Below are 20206 nucleotides of genomic sequence, written 5' to 3'. Positions count from 1 at the left end.
AGTTAAGAAGTTTACACCCAGCGCTTCTACTTAAGTCCAGTCTTAGCTTGTTTCTTATGCCCCAAGTAGCCCGCTTGTGTCCACAGCAGTCGAGTATTATCCAGTGAAGACACCAATAACATTAGCAATGTTAAAAAAAATAATCAGTATATATATATATATTATATATATATATGTGTGTGTGTGTGTGTTTGTGGTTAAGATATACATATATGTATATATAGATGTGGTTAAAATATATATACATATATATATATGTATATGCATGTATACACACATATATATGTATGTATGGGAAAACCCATCAAATACACCCCTATAGTCTTCCTGGCTCTGTTATTTAGCAGCATGAAAAGAAAAATAAAATAAAACAGTTCAAAACCCAAAGGTGAATTCTGTGCGGCGGGTGCCTTGGGGAATGTTCCTTCCGGAGTCCATCGTCCGTACTGAAAGTGCTGTGCTCTACCGATCCTTCATTTTTAGGGTTCATTTGGATTAGTGTTTTGTTTTGTTTTGTTTTCTGTCCAGGCGAGAAATCAGGCTCCAGAAACAGGGCTGTTCCCCCTTCTTTTCGGCTGCTCACCGTCTCGGTTTTTCACATCTGCCAGAGAGGAGAAGGGTGGGAAATGAAAAAAAAAAAAGAAAGGAGAGGTTAATGTTTGTGATTAGAGGGCAAAAGGGGAGGCAAATATGATAGGGAAGGGAAGGAAGGGAGGTGGCTGATGTGTTTAAGAATACATGGTGTTAAAGACATGGCGTGATGTCACTGGTGGGATAAGGTGCTGTGCAGATGGGGCAAAACAGCTGAGAATCTTAACCCACGGCTAGATGAATTCCACTCCCCCAAACCCACCCAGACTGGGAGATACTGGTACGGGGTAAATTTAGGAGCAGAAATCACCACCTTCCCCATATACCGAGTGTGCTGAGTGTCTTTATGCACCCTCTCACATCACAGACAGATGCGCACACACATGCACACACACACATACAGACAGACACAGCAAAGCAAGGCAGAGCAATGCATGCAGAAAGGCACACGCCCTCAACTCTGCGCCTAGTCCCCTGTTTGGGTTGGAAGCAGCGCAGACAACAAGGTCTCATGCAGGCAACAGTGTGAAAAGAAAGTGCCTCTCATTCCACTGGCTGCCAAGAGCAGGAGTTAGCGCCAAAGAACAGCAGCAGCTCACAGAAGCAGTAGGAGAAATGAGAACTTGCCCTTCCCTGTAGTGTCTAATTCAAACTCTACAAGGAAAAGGAGCAGGGGGATCGTCACCTTAACCACATTTATAACCAGGAACAGGTAAGTTACCTGCTCCCACCACGTCTCTTTCCTATCCTCTTGGCCAACACAGCAGCTTTGGAAACCTCCTATAATGCCCAGAGGGGAGAGACTGGCATGGGAAACTCGTAAAATACTTGAGCCACCATTAATACTTTGGGGTGTTGGTTTCTGTTTTTGTTTGTTTGTTCTGCATTTTGGCAGCATTTCTCATCTTTGTAGAGATAATTTCCAGCTATTCTGGGGACAGGGTACAGGAGCAGGGGGAAACGGTCAAGGYTAAATCTGGTCTTGCTCTTCAGGAACTATGATTGCTGGGAGAATTATAAATCTAAAAGCTGCTCTATTCTGGCTTCTCTACTTTACCTTCCCACTCAAGTTACAACWTCTGAGAGAATTCCTCTGTACACAGAGCAGTTTTCAAAGCTCTGGCAGTGCCAAAGGCCAAGGTTTTGGTACAGGCACTGTTGCACCTAATGAAAGTACCTGCTCATTGTAGAAGTCTTAGTCACCCAGCCAAATCCAGGCAGGCAAATGGATGCCTCTTCCTTCAGGATGCAGCCAAAGTTGGCCCTGGATCTCTCTCCCTTTTCTCACTCAACCACTGCCACTGTAATATCCCCTTGACAGGAAGAAGCTCCTAGATATCTGTGAATGGGGCCCAAGTTCAGAGTCACAGCCAAGGACACTTGTTAGCAATCCCATCTCTGTGTCTCTCTCTATGCATAGGTAGGATGATCACACGTTAAGAGATGCACACATAGCTGGTGTGAGTCAAAAGACTCTAACGAGTTCACCAAAGCACCCAGGTGTCAATCAGGAATCTCAGTTCCTGCACATGTCCATGCCCTAGAAGGCGTGTGACAGGCAGCACTCAGACAACACATGCATAGCACGGACCTCTGAACAGACACAGTGTCTTTGCATCTCTCCCACAACTGAAATAATAGAGACCTCTGCCTGCCTCCATCTCGAGACAGTCTGAATCCCACTGCAGCCCATATTATAGCCCTTCAAACCACAACTCTGGCCAAGGCATGCAGGAAGTTTTGAGCACAGTGCAAGAGGACAGGATCCTCTCCCTGGCTTTAGGAATAGAGRCAAAAGAGAATGTGAGGACAGCCTTGCAGTAGGCTCCTGGCCTGGCTCCCCTCACTCTGCATGCAGCAGAGTGCTCTCAAGCTGCATAAAAAGAGGCGTGATAGAAAGGGATGCTCAAATCCTAGTCAGCTGGGAAGGATTTGGCCTTGTCCAACAGCACCYTCAGAGCTGCACACAGGTAATGTACAGGGGGCTACAGACCCTTCCCCAGCTACCACATCCGTGTGAACCTTTCATCATGTTCTAGGGGAAAGGATACCTCAGGTACAAACACTCTGTCCCTGGGAGCCATCCCCATCCAAGTCCTGACAGCACATCAGAAACGCACAGCCACCATTTGACACAGGGAAACTCTGTCCTCATCTCAGTTAATCCCTCTGCCCTCTGGCCCAGGTAGGACAGAGGAAAGCAGTGATCACAGAGCACTGGTGCCAGAAGTCAGCAGGAAGCAAGCTCCCCCCACTTTCTCTTTCTCTCTCTCTTTTCTCTTTCTCTTTCTCTTTGTGTGTTTCTCTTTCATCCTTCAGGACACAAACCTGCAAGTGCGCTCGTTTAACTCAAGCTGCCTCGACTTGCAACGTGAGTCTGTGAATTTGCAGGAACATTTACAGGTCTGGGGATCTTGTACAAACAAGTGCTTTCTCCTTTCTGAGCAAGGCTCACAGTGACTGCAAAAAGGCAAAAGGAAAGATGTCTAAGCTACAGCGCTTCAGCAGAAAGAAAATACACATGCAACACCCTAAACATCAAAGCAATCCCCTTGCCCCCTCCCGCAGCCCCCATGCTGCCCGCTGGAGTGTCACGGGCTGACAGGCTTCCCAGCAGCTCCGTGGCAGTCCCAGGACCTCTTCGGGACAGCAACCCCTTGCATTAGCGTAAAGAGAAAGAACACAGGCTCTCTGCACAGTATTCACAAATGCTGCATTGGATCCAGTCGGCACAGGCCAAAGGGAAGAGGAAGGGGAAAGCAAGGAGAGGAAGGTGAGAGGTCCCAACTGGCTATTGATGCGTCAATGAAAATGAAAGGCCTTCTCTGAAGTGAGCTATTCCAGTAGAAAGCGGCCAGTGGCTAGGAGAGTTAAAGCCACAGGGGCTCTCCTCCCCTGGAAAGCAGCTGGGCTCCTGCATCACGTGCTTTCCCTCGCAGCCTGCACTGCCCTCCTTGCCGTACTCCTCATCCCCACCTTGCCACCTAGGAGCTTCCTACRGAAGGGCCGGGAATTTGCAATGCAGAATTCTGTGAACTACCGTGAGAGAGACAGAGCGAGAAAGACAGAGACAGAGCGAGCGAGATAGAGAGAAGCCACCAAGTCCAGCAGAGAAAGAGAAAGAGAGAGCGAGTGCCCCGCRGCCTCCCCAGCATCCCTCTCCGGGTTCCCACCATCCCGCCTCTCCTCTCCACTCGTGTCTCCACCAGGCACGCACGCACACGCGTGCACGCACACGCACGCACACACATGCACGGCAGACACCAGCCTGTCACCAGCCGTCACAGCAACCAGGGCACAAGAGCAGTGCGAGGGGAGCGCAGGACAGAGCTGCAAACGGAACGAAGGCARAAGGGGTGCAGAGCACTCGCCCACCCGCCCGTGCTCCTGGGGAAGTGCTCGCCACTGACCATTAGAGAGAGCCAAGCAAGCCAGAGCCACCTTCCCTGAGCGTCCCTTAGTGCCACCACCAGCGCTGCCCCTGCAGGATCTGCAGCCCACCAGTGACGGAGGAGGCGAGGGTGAGATTTCGAGTGAGCGGCAAGCAGGCGGATTGGTTTGGGGAGAGGGAGGGAAGAGAGTCTACAAGCAGAGGACACAAACGTACAAGCTGGGTGGTTTGTACCGGCCTTTCTTGCGCTTTCTCTTTTGACCCTTCCCCTTTCCTCGCTTTGATTTTCTGGAAGAAAAAAAAAAAAAAAAAAAAAAACAGAAAGAGAGAGAGAAGGAAAGAAAGGGAGAGAAAGAGAGAAAACGGAAGAAAACGCAAGGAAGAAGAGAAAAAAAAAAATACAGCCAGGTGCCTTGCTGGGAGGGGGAAGGCCGGGGCGGCGGGCAGGCCTCGCGGCCGCGGCTCTGGGCCCCGCGCGGCCGCCCGCGCCACAGCCGGGCCTGGCCGCCCCGCGCGGGCAGAGGGGCGCGGGGACAGGGGGCTCGCGGAAGCAGCACGTCACACGGGCGCAGGCGGCAGGCACAGACACACACCGCTTCACGGGGGCTCTCGCCCTGCTCCGGAGGGGAGCTGCTCAGAGGCGCAGCGGCGCCCAGTCCCAGCCGGAGCAGCGGCAGCCGCGCTCCAGGGGCCGTGGCGTTGCTCCTGCCTCGGATGGGAGCGAAGGGACCCCGGGGGAGCCCTGCTCTCCACAATGGTGCTGTGYGGGGGCTACCTCGCCTGAAGGCTCTGCTCGCCCACCCGCCTCCTGCCCGGAGCTCCCAGGACCCCGGGAGACCTCGCTGTCCTCTAGCTACCCTGCGCRAGGGCCGGGCCGTGCAGGCCGCTARGCTGAGCACTGAGCTCTACTGCCCGCTGAGAGCCTGGCAGACGAGCGAGCCCCAGCACGCGGCAGCCAGCAGAGACTCCCTCCTGCCCTGCTCTGCCTCCCCGCTTCCCTGGCACAGCCCACCTACGGAAAGGGCGGGACATACAGCGGCACAGAAAGGACAGCACCTTAGGGGCGCTGCTTAGGCCCAGTCCAAGCCTTTTCACTGGCTTAGTGTTTGAGCATCGGCTCCCTCCCAGCCTCTGGCCCTAGCTGTAGGGGTTACCAGGTAGTTGCGAGTGGGGGAACCCACCTGAGCGGAGGAGAGGGGCACCAAGGCAAGAAGACTTTCCATCCAGCACAAACCAAAGCAGCCCAGTCCCTCCCATCCCTTCCCGCCTTCCCGGGGCGTGCAGAGCCAGCAGAGAGCAGGCAAGGTACTGTTAGAAGAGGAGAGGGACGTGCCACACGGTCGGGGCTGGCTGCTTCACCCACACCCCATCCTCGCCAGAGTTCACACAGACCCAGCTCTCGCACACCTTCAAACCACAGAGCCACACAGACCGCCCGGTCCCGGCACGGCCCCGCACACAGAGCAGCGACGGCCGCACGCAGCCCAGGGCAACCCTGAGCAGACTTCCAGGGGCAGGAGGAGAGGCTGGAAGGCGGCTAGAAACACACAACCACCAGGAGAAGGGTGAAAGAAGGTCTCTCTCACTCTCCYGCTTGCTCTCTCTGTCTGCTTCAGCCAATGTTCACCCCTTTTCTCTCCAACTCCGCACCTCTACATGGCAGAGCTGCTATTCCAGCCCTGCGCAGTCCAGCTGGCCCCCTCGCCCAGGGAGGCCACTCTTTTTTCCACGTTGTTCCACRTTTTGTGATCGTTCCTGCAACTACTGCAGGACGAGAGCTTTTTTTTTTATCTACTTTTCACAACCTTTTTATTTTGAGGAGGAAGGAAAGGGAAGGTTGTCCTTAACCTCCTTCAGGTCACCAAAGCAAATCCATGAGCTTGAAAAMACTCTCATAAAAGCCTCCACCAAGACCCCGGCGGGACACCCACTTCCCTTTCTGCCATCCCAGGCCCCCACCCAGCCAACAACAGTGTCACACCGTGCATGGCATCAGCCCTGCCTCCACCAGGCCTCTATTGCCACCTTTCCCTGTAGCCAGCAGARCTCCTACCCAAGCTGCTGTGACAGAAGCCAGCAAGTTCTCACTCAAGCAGCAAGAAAAAATTAATAATAAAGAAAGGCAGCGATTTGCAGTAACCAGAAACACCCCAGGAAGAGGGAAGGGAGAGTGGGGGCTGCACCTTGAATCCATTCTGGTAGGACACACACGACGGGACTTCCCTGACTCGGGGTAAAGCATTAGGAATGACTGCCATGGTCGTGGGTCATGCAAGCTCCAGGTCTGGGGTATGAAGGAAGGACCGTCAGATCTGGGTTTCTGTGCCCACCTGGAACGGATTCAGAGTGTCGCCCCATGCACTAACAAAGGCCATCTCCAAAAACACCTTCTCAAAGTGAGTATCTCCAACCAATCAAAGAAATGGGCAAGGGGCAGTGGAGAGAGGAAACACCAACCAACCACCAAAAGAGAAAGGAAGAAAAGTTTGCCACTTACTTTTCTTGTTTATTTTTGACATCTTTCTTTGGTCTGTGGGGGAAAAGAGAAAAAAAAGCTTTATTAGAAGAGAGCTTACCAAGCACAGTCCCAGCATTATCCCTGGTTCCCACAAGCCCGTGCCCAGCTGCTATGGCAGGATGCCCATGGCAGAGGTCAAGTGATATTTCTCAAAATCATCTCTTCTCCCACTGCACCTTCCTGGCAGGTAGTGCCAACAGTCCCCAGGTTGTAAGCTAGCACTGTCCACCCACAGTATCTGGAGATGGGGGACCTCACCAGCCATGGACTTCTTCCCCCAGGCTCCGCCATCCCACTGGAAACCAGCTCAGGAGAGCGCAGAAGCCTCTGGACAACAATCCCAACCCAATGGCAGGAGAAAGGAAAGACTCAGGGTAAGTTTATTGCAAGTGCAACTACTGCTGTTCCAATCTCACCTGCAGTCACATTTACTGTGCTGTAAGAAGCTCATATGCGATATGTGCTGACTCTGATGGGGTTTAATTCTCATGATCTGGAAGAAAGGAAACAAAAAGGGTCACTACCTATTTACTATTTACATTCACAGCTCCAAAAGAGTCTGCTGAACAGCAGGACATTTGCACCCCATGTACTCCTGGAAAGAGCAGGCAGAGTTTGAGCTGGCTTTGTCACCCCCATCTCCCAGGCAGGGAAGGCCTTTGATCACAAACAAGCAGCAGCACCAGGCTTGTGCTAAGGCTCCGTTTGCTCATACATGCAATGCACCAGAAGGGATGGACTACTGTGGAGAAGGACACAGGAGCAGGCATTACACCACAGCGAGGTTCTCGCTGGACCGTCCCTGGTCGGGAGCAGAGATACAGCAACAGAGTCTCCAAGGGGCTCCCAGATAAGAGGCATGCTTCAGTCTAAAGCAAAATTCCAAAGCAAAGGCTCCATGTCCTGTATGGTCTCCCTAAACCACCACTCTGGCCCTGGCTGACATCTCACTTTCTCAGTGACATTCCAGATAATCCTGGTGCTCTACACTTAAAACACACTGCAGAGCCAAACATTTGCCTAGACCCCAAGCCCTTGTTGCCTCCAAGGGAGTCACATTGGCAGTTATGCATGGTAGGACATGTGTCACCACACCCTTTCAACCCAGAACCTGGTGGGACCACTAGCTTTAGCCAACAACCATAAATCAGCCAAGAATGGTAGGAAGAAAAYCATCCTTAGCTACACGTTACTGGTAGGGCCGGGCCCGGACTGCAGCCTGCAAATGGAAAAACGTTATGGGGAACCATGGAAACAAACAGACAGGTTCTCTGCCAGAGAGATTAAACATGACTTAGGTCACAGGTGGAAACAGCTTGCTGGTAGTCACACAGTCCTGCATGTCTCCTGTCTATAACACAAAGTGATGACAACATTTAGAGTTGCCATTCAAGAGGCAGAGGGAGAGATTAGGAGAAGGAAGGGTCTATAGGCTAGGGGTTAGGAGCATCAGCAGCACTGTGGATATAAGCCAGGATCCAGGCTGGCAGAGAAGGGCAGTGACAAAGCTCTCCAAGGGCAGTTTGCATCTTCCTAATGCACCCAGACTTTGCCTTCACAGCCAGTCTCTGTCCCTTCCAAGAAATGAATTCAGCAGCCTCCAAACAAAGGAGGAAGATGCCCAGAGGCAGAAAGCCTTTTACACTTGACACTGCCACAGCATGTTTCTTAGAGCCCCTTTCCACCCCTGCTGTGCCAATGCAGCTAATGAYCCCAATCCCCGGCTCTGCTGGTACAGGCTGACCTCACATGCCCTCCGGGAAGGAGGGCACTGACAGGCTCTTCCCTTTCACACTGGTCAGCTGCCTTGACAGCAACAGCTGTGTGGACCAGGAGCTGGGCTAAGGTGGAGGAAGAACCTGAAAAGGCTCTTCATGGGCGTCTTAAGAGATAACAACATCACAAATGCCTCTCTACACTCAGAAATGTCCCTCTGCATGCTTCCAGCTTCCGTATTTTGCTGCTAGTAGGGCCAATCGCTGACAAATGGATTCCCCTCTTAGCCTTGAACAGGGAGGAAAAGCAGCTCATTTCTCAAGCCTGTGCAGTATAACACTGGGCGCAAGGATGGAAAGAGAAGGAAGGGGTGATTCCTTCTGATCTGACACTCTCCAAGGTCTCCACCTTCCAGGACAGGATGCTCTTCCTCTGGATGAGCTGGAGCTGGGACATGGGAGGGGTCACGTTGGCCGACTTGCACCCTCTACCCTGGCATGGCAGCTTGCAAGGTGGGCCCTCACCTCCATCGTGACGTTGTACACATCCACAGGGACACACTCTAGGCCCTCATCGCCGCAGCAACCTGCACATCTCATCAGAGGCACACAGGATGGCTTGAATATGTACTCCACCTCATCGGGGTACTCCTGGAAAATGTCCACCAGGGTCTCAATTGTCCTGCAGAAGCTGCGTTCGTAGACTTCCAGGAATTTGATAACTACAAGGAGGAACGGAGGAGAGAAGTTAATGGCAACTCAACTCAGAACACCCAGTGGTTCACCCCTTAAAAAGAACAAGACAGTTGCAACACATCTACCCTATGCTCTTCACCAACAGTCTTGTAGGCCTACGTCCTTTGTCTCTGCTCTCCACACACACATACAAACATAGAGAAATCAGGTGAGCTAGAGGAGACAATCTCCTCCTACTGCTGCCTCATGGCAGAGAAGACACGGGCAAGACAGTCTCACTATGTGGACTGACCCTCCCTGACACCAGGAGCACCGTAGCTGCTCCTCCCCAGATCCCTTCCCCTGCCATCCCCCAAGCTCTCACACATGCTGCCACTAAGCATATTAGCTCAGACAAAAAGCACCCGAGGCTGCTGCACACAACTTGGGCTCTAGATTAAGATCCTTCACTGGTTGGTCTTTCGCCCCCTTTCCAAACAGCCACTTGCTGACCAAGGGGGTTTTAGAAGGCAGGAGCATAAACTTGAGACAGAAGCAACCTTTCCATGGAGCTCAGCACGGAGGCTCTCCTGAGAGCAACCAGACGGTTCTGAACAACGAATCCATGTCTTCACGTCCGCCTCAGCTACCCCTTCTCCCCATGCAATTACCCACCTYAACATGTCACCTTCAGAACCAACAYAGCKCCTATTACAAGTCACAGCCTTCCTCCCTCTGCACTGACCAGTTTCCCAGAGCAAGGAATCAAGCCACCTACGGAAAGATTCAAAGCAAGCCCACAGCACCCCTGAGATTCACTAGACCACACAGAGTTGACTCCTGAACCACAATGAGGCAGTGTGGGAGGGGGAACAGGGTGGATCTGCCTTTATTCCCTGCCTTCCCTCCGAATGGAGCAAACACCAAGTGCTTGCGACCTGCGCTGATTTCACAAGCATTTCTCAATGTTTCCCAGTCTCTTGCCAAAGCTTCATCTTGCTGCTTGGTCAAGGGTTGGAGAGATTTAAAGAGATGAGAGATAGCACAGATAAGTACACACGCACAAAATGCAGCTGCTGGGACAGCTCTGCAAACAGCGAGTACCTAGAGCTCGCGAGGCCTCCTAGCTCCACCAGCATACAGGCGAGGAAGATGTCTCGAATGGAGGAGATGACAAGTGCACGCACCAAGAGACAGTGCCTGCCCCGTGCTGTTAGGCATTGTAATGATCCACCTGTACAGCATGCCGAGTCCTATAGCACCGAGGTTGATAACTCGGTGTGATAAGCACAAACTGCTTGCATCATGGAAAAAAATGGGCTCTGGTAAGCGTTTCTGGAGTGCCCTGAACTTGTGACAAACTGGCATAAAGGTTACTTTGCCACGAAAAATGCAAAATCTGCAGGGCTCGGAGCTCACGGCCCGCAGTTAATTGTTGAAAGTTAATTCTAGGTCACGCAGAGCTGACAGTGCCACAGCGCTGCACATCCAGGAGGGGAGGAGCTCCCATCCAGGGAGGCTGAAGTGTCAGAGAGCGGGAGCAGCTATTAASAGAGAAAGTGGCTTGTGAAAGGGAAATACAGCCCAGCAGGCATGGACTTCTTGTTGGGATTCCTAATGCAAAGGACAGCATGGCTCTGGTCCTTGTCCCTTCCCTCCTGGCCGAAGTGCAGCAAGCCACGTCTCTTCTGCCTTGTCTGCGCTGCCGCCTTCCTCCTGCTCCCTTTCGGAGCGACCTCAGTTACTGCCTCTGTTCCAGCAAGCTGAACAGTTTCACGTGTGGGAAACTCCGCAGTCACAGTGACAGCCACGGATCAGCACCGTGCCATTGGGAAGGAGCTGGGCGCCCTGGCAAGAAAGGCACAGTTCTGGAAAATAATGCTCCTGGAACCACGGGAAAGGGAAGGAAGGAGGGGAAGAGGGAGGGAAAGCAACTGTTACCTCTGCAAATCAAAGGCTACTCCCTGAATTAGTCTGGGGCATAAAGAGGCAGAAACTGAGGAAAAAGCTGAAATGAAAGTGATTCGAGGGTTTGCTCTGCATGAGCAGCTGGATTATAGCAGTGAATCTGGACTACAGACTGACCACAAAGCAGCTCATGCAATTCTTTTTCAGAGTTTTTATTTCTGTGGCTGTGCTCTGATCACTATACTTGAGATCTGGGAGAAATGACATGACCAAATGCTTCCCATAAAGAATCCGGGAGTTTTTGCCTTTACTTAATGTATGATGATTTTCCAAAGTCTGAATCAGCCTCTGAAAAGGAAAAGGGGATTCTTCATCCAGGCTCCATGAAACCTCCTTGCCTTGATTTCACCGGGCACAGAGCATTTAGCACAGGCACTAGTGTCAGTGCCCCACAGTCAATTTGCACAATTGGTGCCCAGACCCGAGCGCGTGACTGAGGAACAGTCATTCCCACAGCAGAGCCCTGCCCCTGCTACCGTATCCACATTTACACCTGGATATCTGGAGTCTTATCCCACACTTTGCCGGGCTGATTCAGCCTATGCCTCCTTCCCATTGGTGGTGTTGGGCAGGGAAGAGCTTGCCTGTCTCTCACAGCGAAATACGGGAAGGTCATTGAAGGACTTGCACCACTTGGCCTGTTCCCTTCCGTGAGSCCTCAGCCCCTTGTTAAAACTTAATCCCAGGTTTAACCCACGTCCCTCACCTGTAAAACACCTCCAGATTTGAATCAGAGGCTCTTCTTTGTGAATGGAGGGGGAAGTAAGGTTAAAACCCAGTCAGGACCCACATTAACTCTTCAGGGCAGGCATAGCCACAGCAGACAGGACCTAGTCCAAATTTGGAACAGCCGAGTGGAAACAAGCTAGACTAGAGAAGGAGCAAGGCTGTGATCATTCTGCCTCCCTCCCCATCAATGGCTTAGCAGCAATACAGACACACTGTTCTTTTAAAAATAAGAGTGCAGCCACAAGAGCTGGTGGTTTCCTTTATTTATACCAGAAAATCTTTTCTCGTGAAGCAAACAAAGAGTGTTTGTCTGACTCCTCTACAACTTCCCATGCCACAAAACATGTGCAAGGCTCTCTCAGAGCAAAAGGSTAGGGGCTCAAGCTAAAATTGCTTGAGTCTCTAAGAAGAGTAAGTCCTTCCCAAATGAAAATCCATCAGAGCAATTAACTGGCCATAGACAAAAAAAATCACCTCTTAACAAACCCTCAAATCCATAACAGCTTTAGTAGAGGGAGCTGCAGAACCGTCCTTGTGGAAAAGGGGCATGTCATTGTCCCCTCTTTACAGAGTAGAAACTGAGGCACAGAGGGAGACTCTCCAAGGTCATACAGCAGGCCAGAAGTACAGCCAAGTAATGCCAAGAGTCCTGATTTCTACCTCACAGATGTATTTGCATTGCAGAACCAGGAATAGCACCCAGGCCAGAGCACTTAAGTCCCACCACTCACATTTCCCCCATCCCTGCAGCCTTCTCGTGATAGGGAATTACATTCTGTCCAACCGTTCCTGTCCCCAGGAGGGTGGCTGGCCACAAAAAAACGGCCCCGATGAGTATACTACCTCTTTTATACCAACAGCAGAGAGACTGGTTACCAAAATAAGCCTCACAGCAGGCTCCATCTTGATCCCTCCGGAGTCACTGAACCTTCCTCCGTTGACTTCAGCAGGAGCAAGGGTCAAGCGCAACGCACGGCAGCCCGCCAGCACATCACAAATGGATGCCCATGCAAAATGGACACCGACCACCAGCACTGCCAGCCACAAACCTCTGGCAACGCAAAAGCAGCCTGTCCTACCCATAAAGTTACAGAAACTGGAAATAGAGAATAGAGCGCAACCAAAAAAAAAAAAAAAGAAAAAAAGATCAAAAAAAAAAAGAAAAAAAGGCCAATCTGGGCCCACACTGCTGGAGCCCTCTGCTGACCTCCAGCTGGAATAACTTGGGAGGTCACAGCCACCAGGTCCCCCTCGGGAGATGCACAAAGGCGGTGAGTGAGGGGACTGCTCCATTGTGAGGTGTGGGAGAAACGCGGGCAGTTCACGTTCAGGCAGCCCAAGGTTGCCTCGGCATGAGGGCTAACAACCCCACAGCGCCTCTACCCCTCTTTGGAAGGAGGAACCGTGGAGGGAAAGCGGAGCGGCCGCAGCACGTGGGGCAGCACCGGGCAGACCCCGCAGCATGTGGGGTACCGCCAGGGCCCTGGGCGGCCGGAGATGCACAAAATGGCAACGGCTGCACCAGCGCTGCCGCGATATCRGGACCCAGCGCTGCACAGGCCTCTTAGAGCCCGCTGCCGGCCCCGGGCCCGCCGGAGCGCCTCGCTGGAGCCGGGGTTACATGGTGCCTGTTTTGAGCCCGGCTCTGCTCAGCAAGGGCGTCCTGCCCCGCTGGGGGGGATGTCGGGAGGGGCGATGCTGGAACACYAGCCTAGCCTGCTGGAGCTGCTGCTCCCTTTTTATTTTCTCCCTCTTTCTCCCCTTTCTTTCCCGTTTTCCCTCCCCCGAGCCCCCGCAGTCCCGGGGAGCAGCTTCCCCCTTTGTTCGGGGATCAGYCCTGTCCGCAGCTCGGGTGCGGGCGCCACGAGGGGCAAGAGAAGCCGCCTGCAGCGGTGGCCAGCTCCTTCCGCACGGCACTGTGGCGAATCCCTGGGAAACTGCGGCTACATGGCTCTTTGTGTGTTCGCATATATGTGTATATATATATACACACACACGGATAGATTTATAGGAGTGCGCGCGCGTGGCGGAGTGTGTGCGTGCACGGGCGCACGCACGCAGCCGCGCCGCGCTGTGGGAAAGGCGCGGCGGGCCGGGCCACCCCACGGAGGGCTGGGCCCGGCCCCACGGCGGGCTGTGCCGCCCCACTGCGCCGCCGCCGCCAGGGCCCCCATGGCGGCACCCCCCGCGCCGTCGCCCCGGGGGGGGGCAGTGTTGGCTCCCGCCGGCCCCGGGGCCACCTCCCCGCCCGCCGAGCCCCCCCSGCCGCCCCCCGGCGCTTACCTTCGTTGGGTTTCCGCTCCCCATCCCCCAGGGCAGGAGCAGCCTTCGACAACTGCAGAGAGAACGGAAAGTCGGTCAGAGCGCGGCGGCAGCACCCGCTGCCCGAGCTCCGCTCCCCGCCCCGACCCCGGCCCGTCCCCCCGGCCTCCCTCCCGGCCCAGCCGGGCACACAGGCACCTTTTGTCTGCCCCTTCCCTTCCCGTTTTATTTCCCTGAAATAAAAACGGTGCTGCGGCCAGAGCACKCGGAGAAGCGGGTCTAGGGGCGGCGTGGTGACCCCCCCACAGCGCCCCTGTGCCCCAGAGCGTGAGGGCAGCCCGAGCCCACGGAGGGGGAAACGCGTCCCCTCCGAAGGCAGTTTTGCACGATTAAGGTCAAAAACGAGAGAGCAGTTCAGGGCCGGGGTGGGGGGGACTGGAGGAGAAAAATAACATTGGTGACCTTCTCACGCTGACATGACAAATACGCCAGGAGATTTGCCCGCGCTGACGCTCCAAGGCGAGCTGCGGAAGGTATTTCCAAAAGGGGCCTGCCTGGCTGGCTGAGCCGGGCACTGCCTTTAAAGCAGCCCGCAGCCCCTGCTTCCCCCACAGCCTCCCTGTCCCCAGCGCCGGGGGAATCCGCGCAGGAGCGGGAGGCAGGCAGGCTCTCGGGCTCCAAAGGGCATCGCTCCTCTCTCAATGTCACACACGGCTCTCACTGAGCCGCGGTGGCCGCAGAGGTGTCGATATCTGGCCCCGCGTCAGAGTGGTTAACTGCTACTGCACTACTTTTTTTTTTTTTGGCCAGCAAATCCATGGAATGGCGCCTGGTTTCACTCCTGTCCCCTTGGCACGGATGGAGCTGCGCGCGTAAAGGGCCTGGTCCACAGCCACTCCATGGCGCAGACCTTCCCAAGGGCTCCCACCTACTTTATGAGCACGAAAGAGCAGTCCCCAAGCGTGCTGGGGTGAGCGCTGCGCTCATCCCCGCTGTCCTTGGGACACTTGCAAGCAGCTGAAGCGAGGAGCACTGGAAATAGGTAACCCACCCCCAGCCCAGGATGGAGACATGTCAGAACGCTTTACTGAGCAAGACTTTCCAACCCCACATGTAACAACTCCAGTCCTGCTCAACATGAGGSTTCTAGCTCTGACTTAACTTTCCAGGCAAGTCAGGTTTCCCCCTGCTGTTCAGATCCGGCCAAAAGCAGAGAATGCCCCACACTCCTCACTTGTGCAATGTATATCGCCACCTGAGTGACACCACACACCCCAGGCACGGCTGCATTTCAGCAGAGGTCTAAAAATAGGCACGAAACATGCACACAACATATTGTTTTATCAGCAAGGCACTGTATTTAGGCTCAGAAAAAGCCCCTGATCGCACAGTTGTAACTCCAGGCAGAAACATAACTGAATTAGGCAGGCAAAGTCCACCTCTAGCTCACAACAAGAACCTGCTACCTACAGTCTTCTACGCAGCCCTGCACACAGGGTCAGTACCACCTCCCAAGCACCTTTTAAAAGTGTCTACTTTTAAAAGGAGTCAAAAAGAGAGTCGTCTAAGGCACAGGAGCCCCTCTCCYAGCCATTCCTTTGTATCTGGGAGTGCTTCCCTTCATCTAAGGCTCTCTCAACTCAGCTCCTTGCTCCACAGTTTGGCTGAGTCCTTCACTACCTGGCCATAACACACCTGACCAGGCTCGAGCCACTCCATCCATGGATCTCTTTCTTCCCTGGGAAGGAAGGGCCCTGTGCCCAACCACAGGGCTAAAGTGCTCTGATAACAGTCTAAAAAGCAGGTTCTTAGGAACAGTTTTGTTCCTGAGGTGTGGTGAAGATCACTGAAACAGCACAAACAAAATGGAGACARCTTAGATTGGGGTGGCCTTGCAAAGCCATTCAGTGTCCCAAGATCTGTGAGTCAAAAGAGAACTGCATCAGGTCAGAAAAGCCCCAATTTGTGTCATAGCAAAAGGAATAGAATTACTAGGCAAATAATCCTATGCAAGCCCTAATGTCCCCAAGGCCTTCCGCAGAGGGATTTGTGCTTCACACACTGATTGCCCGGCATGGACTGAGCAAAATCAGCTCAGACACATCTCCAGGGTACGCTGCCCATTCTGCACGTGAGGCTGCCCAGCCTTCTGCTGCCAGGTCCCCTACCTCCCCACACAGGGTGGGCAGGCATCAGAAAGCAGATGTAAGCCACACACTTTCACTGCTCCCCGCCACCTGGCCAGCACCTGTCCCTGCCCCAATGTACCTGGAACGAGATCCTGAATTCTCTCCCAGAGCTCACCTACCCCCAGGCTGCAATTCCACCCCATGAGGAAGGACACTTAGGGCTTGGCAGGAGTAGGGTGAGCAAGGGGGCTGGGTTCCCCATGACTGACCACTGCATGCCATTTCTGAGCACTCAAGGGGACTTCTCACCACAAAACCCAGAGCTACCAGTAAGATGGTGTCACCTACTATACTGAGAAGCTTCTCTGGCCTTTTGGCAATGGCTTTTACCTGTGGCTCGTGCCCTCATAGACTGCTCAGCAGAACAGCRGGTGGGGTGGGAGATTTTGCCTCACTTTAGACCAAGCTGCTACAGATCATACAGGATAAGAGGAAACCAAAAGCTTTCCGGAGGACAAGCAGGCCCAGCAGGCCCTTCCATGGAAGCCTGAAGGTTATCCTCTCCTCTGATTGCTTTTGGAGTTACTTAACAGCTCTGTAACACATTTTCTTTTCTATAGATTTTCAGCACTCCCCAGAGGTGTGGAAGCAACCCTGGAGCTGATAACAGGAGCAAATGATGCTGGGAATGGGGCTAAACAAGGGGAAGCTTCTTTCTGTGATATTTGGAGGCCAAAGCAAATGCACCTGCTGAAGCGGGGCAAAACTTTCCCTAACAAATCAAACGGCCTCCCCCTGTCCGTGTGTCTGCACCTTCCCTTCTCCCTCAGTTCCAGTATGAAGCAAGTTATTCTCTGGAGGGAGAGAAAAGGTTAATCGAGTCATTCCTCCACAACCATCACCCCCCTCACCAATACCACCAGTACTCTTTCAGGCCCTTCCCCTCCCCCTAATCTGTGCAGCCTCATTAAAAGAGCTTTGTAACTGTTTAGGACTGGAACAAACAATCCATCCACTCGGAGAGGGACTCTGGGACAGGAGTTAAGGCACTTTTCGTGTTAGGCGCTAGAAATTCTTCTCAGCGGTTTCTACTTAGGGGGCGGGGGGGACTCCCTGCCCTCYGTCCCATTGTACACGGAGGCAGCGGTTGGTAATCCCGCGAGCCGCCAGCGCAGCAGAGGCGCCGCTGACCCAGGGCCGATCTGGGGAACCGCGGAGCCCCTCCGAGGCGGCAGCACAGCCGCCCTCTGCTCTGCTCCCAGCGTGTCCTCGGAGCAAGGGCGAGCAGCCGCTCAGGGAAGGTGACCCGCTGCGTGCCGTCCGCTGAGGGGCTCGGGAGGCAGCGTCTGGTGCTTCCCGGCATGGCCTGGCGCGGAGACATTCCCAACGCAGCAGCGAGCCCGGTGGGTGTGTGATCATTAGCAGTCCAGTCACAGGCTCGCGCTGCCTCCCTCCGTGTCTGATCGCTGCCTCTTCCCTGTGGCAATACAGCTGGTGTAGTCAGGTCCCGGCGCCTTTCAGAGGCAGAACAGTGCCCAGACCCGTGTCGGGGTAACCTGCCACCGAGCTGCAGCCGAGACCCTCAAACAAAGGACGATTGGAGGTGACCGCCCACTGCTCCTTCCCTAGGAAAGAGGGGCCTGGAGGGGAACGACAGCCCCAGTCTCCCTGATCCTACAGGAGTAAGGACTTACACACCCACACACCACAGACAAGGGCACCGTGAAGCCGCCTTTCCTCCTGTCCTACCCAACACGTCTACGGCCACAAGTGGGGGCAGACACCTGTGGCACCAAGCGCTCCCCAGCCCAGATCAGGACACAACTTTGCACTGTCCTGGCCTCATGCAGGAGCAACCGTAACAGCTCCCTCAGCAGCGAGACATGCCCAGTGCCCTCCCCAGCGGAGCGCAGCGATTCCGGCGGCTCTGCTCCCTCACCTGTAGGAAAGCAGTACGCRCTGGACCCTGCTTTCCCAACTCAGCCTCTGCCAGGGCTTTTATTTAATTCTCCCCAACGTGCCTGGCTAGCTAGATAGGTTTTATTCAGCATGACAGCCTGATTAACAGCGCAGATAAATATTATCATCAAAGCACAAAGCCCTACTCCCAACGTGAAGAGTCATGCTTTCTTGCCATGCCCACAGCCATCGCCAAGCTGCCTACGTGAGATCTGCTGGTATTTCTAACGTTCCCATCACCGTGGTGCCCAGGCGGCCAACGGACAAATAAGGACAGAACTGAAGGACAGAGCCTACAATCTATCTKTCTGAGCACTTATATGGCCCGCATGTCCCAACTATCTGAACATCTAGCAAGCTCTCGGATTCATGCTCACGTTTCCCCCTATCCTCACCAAATTTTTTCTACTTTTTCCCACCGTTATTTTCTTTCTTTCTTTCTTTCTTTTTCCTCCTATCAGCACCATCCTCCTGCCTAGAGGGAGATGCAGCACGAGGCTTTTACGCACACAACTCATGAGGACAGACAAACCTGCACACTACCTGATCCAGAGATTCATCCCAGGAAGGGGAGGGGAGAAGGAGCAAGGGGAGGGTTGACGGCTATTACCACTAGACACGGATACAGAGCCTCTAACCCACAGGCAGGGAACTGACTCTATTGTGCTCAGGAGTTTACTCAGGCGCTGTGAGGCAAAGAAAGCCCGTTTTAGGTGACGGTGAAAAACTCTTCGAGAGCGGAAGTAACTGTCCCATAAAGCAGCTCTGGCACCCGGGCTGCACAGACCTCCTCGTGACGCGCGCAATAACGAGAGCCGAGCGGCGGCTCCCACCGAGCACAGCCTAACGCACGCCTGTCACTACAGAAAGTAGAGATATAACAGGCTAGAAACAAAGCGTGCGGCGCCTGCAGGACTTCGGGGACCGCCGAAAGGGCTCCCAGTTGGGGGGTTACCTTCCAGCATCAGGGCTGAACAGACAACGTGCATAACCCATCACTTTGYAAACGGCATTTATTTTTATGATTCCCAGAGATGAGCTAGCCAACATTGTTCCCAAGTGCTGAGGAGAAATGGCAGAAGAAAACTAACCTGTTATAGCCTTTAAAACATAATCCATGTCCGCCTAGCAAACACTGCCACTTTCACGTGGACACTCTGACTAAACCCCTTAATATCTCTTGGCAACACAGCCCTCTCGATTATTTTGGAAACAGAAAGACTTATAGGACAGGTTTGTATAAAAAGCTATTTTTTTCCTCTTAAAACAAACAAAAAAAGGAACGAAGAAGAAAGAAAGAAAAGGAGAAAGAGTTGGTTTCTAATCAGTCAGGAATGACAATGAGGTAAAAGTAAAAGTGACCGAGTAGCAAGAGAAGAGAAAAATGAGGGGTTTTGTAATCTCGGGGCAGGAGATATGCATTTTGAAAAAAAAAAAAAAATCAATCTGGAAGAAATTCAGGATCCATTTTGTCCTCTTTGATCTCTATTTGTTTTTCCAGCTCGGTATTTTGAACTCCACTCGGCAGCACGAACCCGAGCCGGGACGCAAGGCAAATACCGCCGAAACACCCTTTTGCAATGTCAGGAGAGCCGAGGACGGCGGCAGAGGCTGATGCAAGAAGCGAGGCGCGCTGCCTGCCCCGCGCCGCCCGCAGCGCCCCGGCCCGCGCCCGGTACCGACACCGGTACCGGCCCCGGTTCCGGCTCTGGCTCTGGCTCCGGCCCGGCGGGACTCGCGCGGGGAGCCCCATTGCGCGCGGGGCCCACGCGGCTCCTCGCGGGGGGGCTGTGAGGCGCCGCGGGGAGCACTTCTCCCTCCGCCAGCACGCTGGATACGTGTGGATATACGTGCTACATACATACCCACGTACATACATGTATATATATATATATATATGCATCTATCTATATAGAGAGAGACACACACGTGTGGGCATGCTGCGGGCACCCACCCACGCTCCTCGGTGCCAGCACAATGGGCAGCAGAGGGGGAACCCCACCGAGCAGGTGGTGGGCGGGGGTCGCGAAAAAAAAATAATTAAAATAAAAAAAAAAAAAAAGGGGGGGGAGAAAGAAATGGAGGGAGGGGAGAAGTCCTTTCTTTTTCCGTCGCCCGCCGCGCCTCCCGGCCCGGCACAAAAGCGGCCGCCGCGGCGCTTACCTCCGCGCTGTGCAGATAGAGCAGCGCCGCCAGCCCCCAGTGGATCCAAGTGAGCAGAAAGTTCATGGTTGCGGGCGCTCGCCGCGGCGCGGGGCCCGCCGCGCTC

At 53.8% G+C, this 20206-nt stretch overlaps 1 protein-coding gene across 3 annotated transcripts; it reads right to left on the bottom strand.

Annotated features, from left to right (window-relative positions):
- Nucleotides 1–279: 279 nt before the first annotated feature.
- On the bottom strand, nt 280–20200 carry VEGFA (vascular endothelial growth factor A). 3 transcript variants are annotated; one of them, XM_026051169.1, is made up of 8 exons: nt 20101–20200; nt 13871–13922; nt 8741–8937; nt 6917–6993; nt 6480–6512; nt 4199–4270; nt 2920–3051; nt 283–601 (listed from the first exon to the last, which is right to left on the bottom strand). In XM_026051169.1, the coding sequence occupies exons 1-8, from the start codon at nt 20164–20166 to the stop codon at nt 580–582; spliced, it is 651 nt and encodes a 216-aa protein (XP_025906954.1). In that variant the 5' UTR covers nt 20167–20200; the 3' UTR covers nt 283–579. The 3 variants fall into 3 exon arrangements, with proteins under 3 accessions (XP_025906957.1, XP_025906954.1, XP_025906956.1); XM_026051172.1 differs by lacking the exon at nt 2920–3051 and having other exon boundaries at nt 280–601; nt 20101–20183; XM_026051171.1 differs by lacking the exon at nt 4199–4270.
- Nucleotides 20201–20206: the final 6 nt, after the last annotated feature.

The sequence above is a fragment of the Nothoprocta perdicaria genome, unplaced genomic scaffold, assembly GCF_003342845.1.
Source record: "Nothoprocta perdicaria isolate Ctin4 unplaced genomic scaffold, notPer1 scaffold_73, whole genome shotgun sequence".
Taxonomy (NCBI): Eukaryota; Metazoa; Chordata; class Aves; order Tinamiformes; family Tinamidae; genus Nothoprocta; species Nothoprocta perdicaria.
Note: the sequence above shows the minus strand (reverse complement) of the source record. Positions and strands in the feature narration are given on the sequence as shown.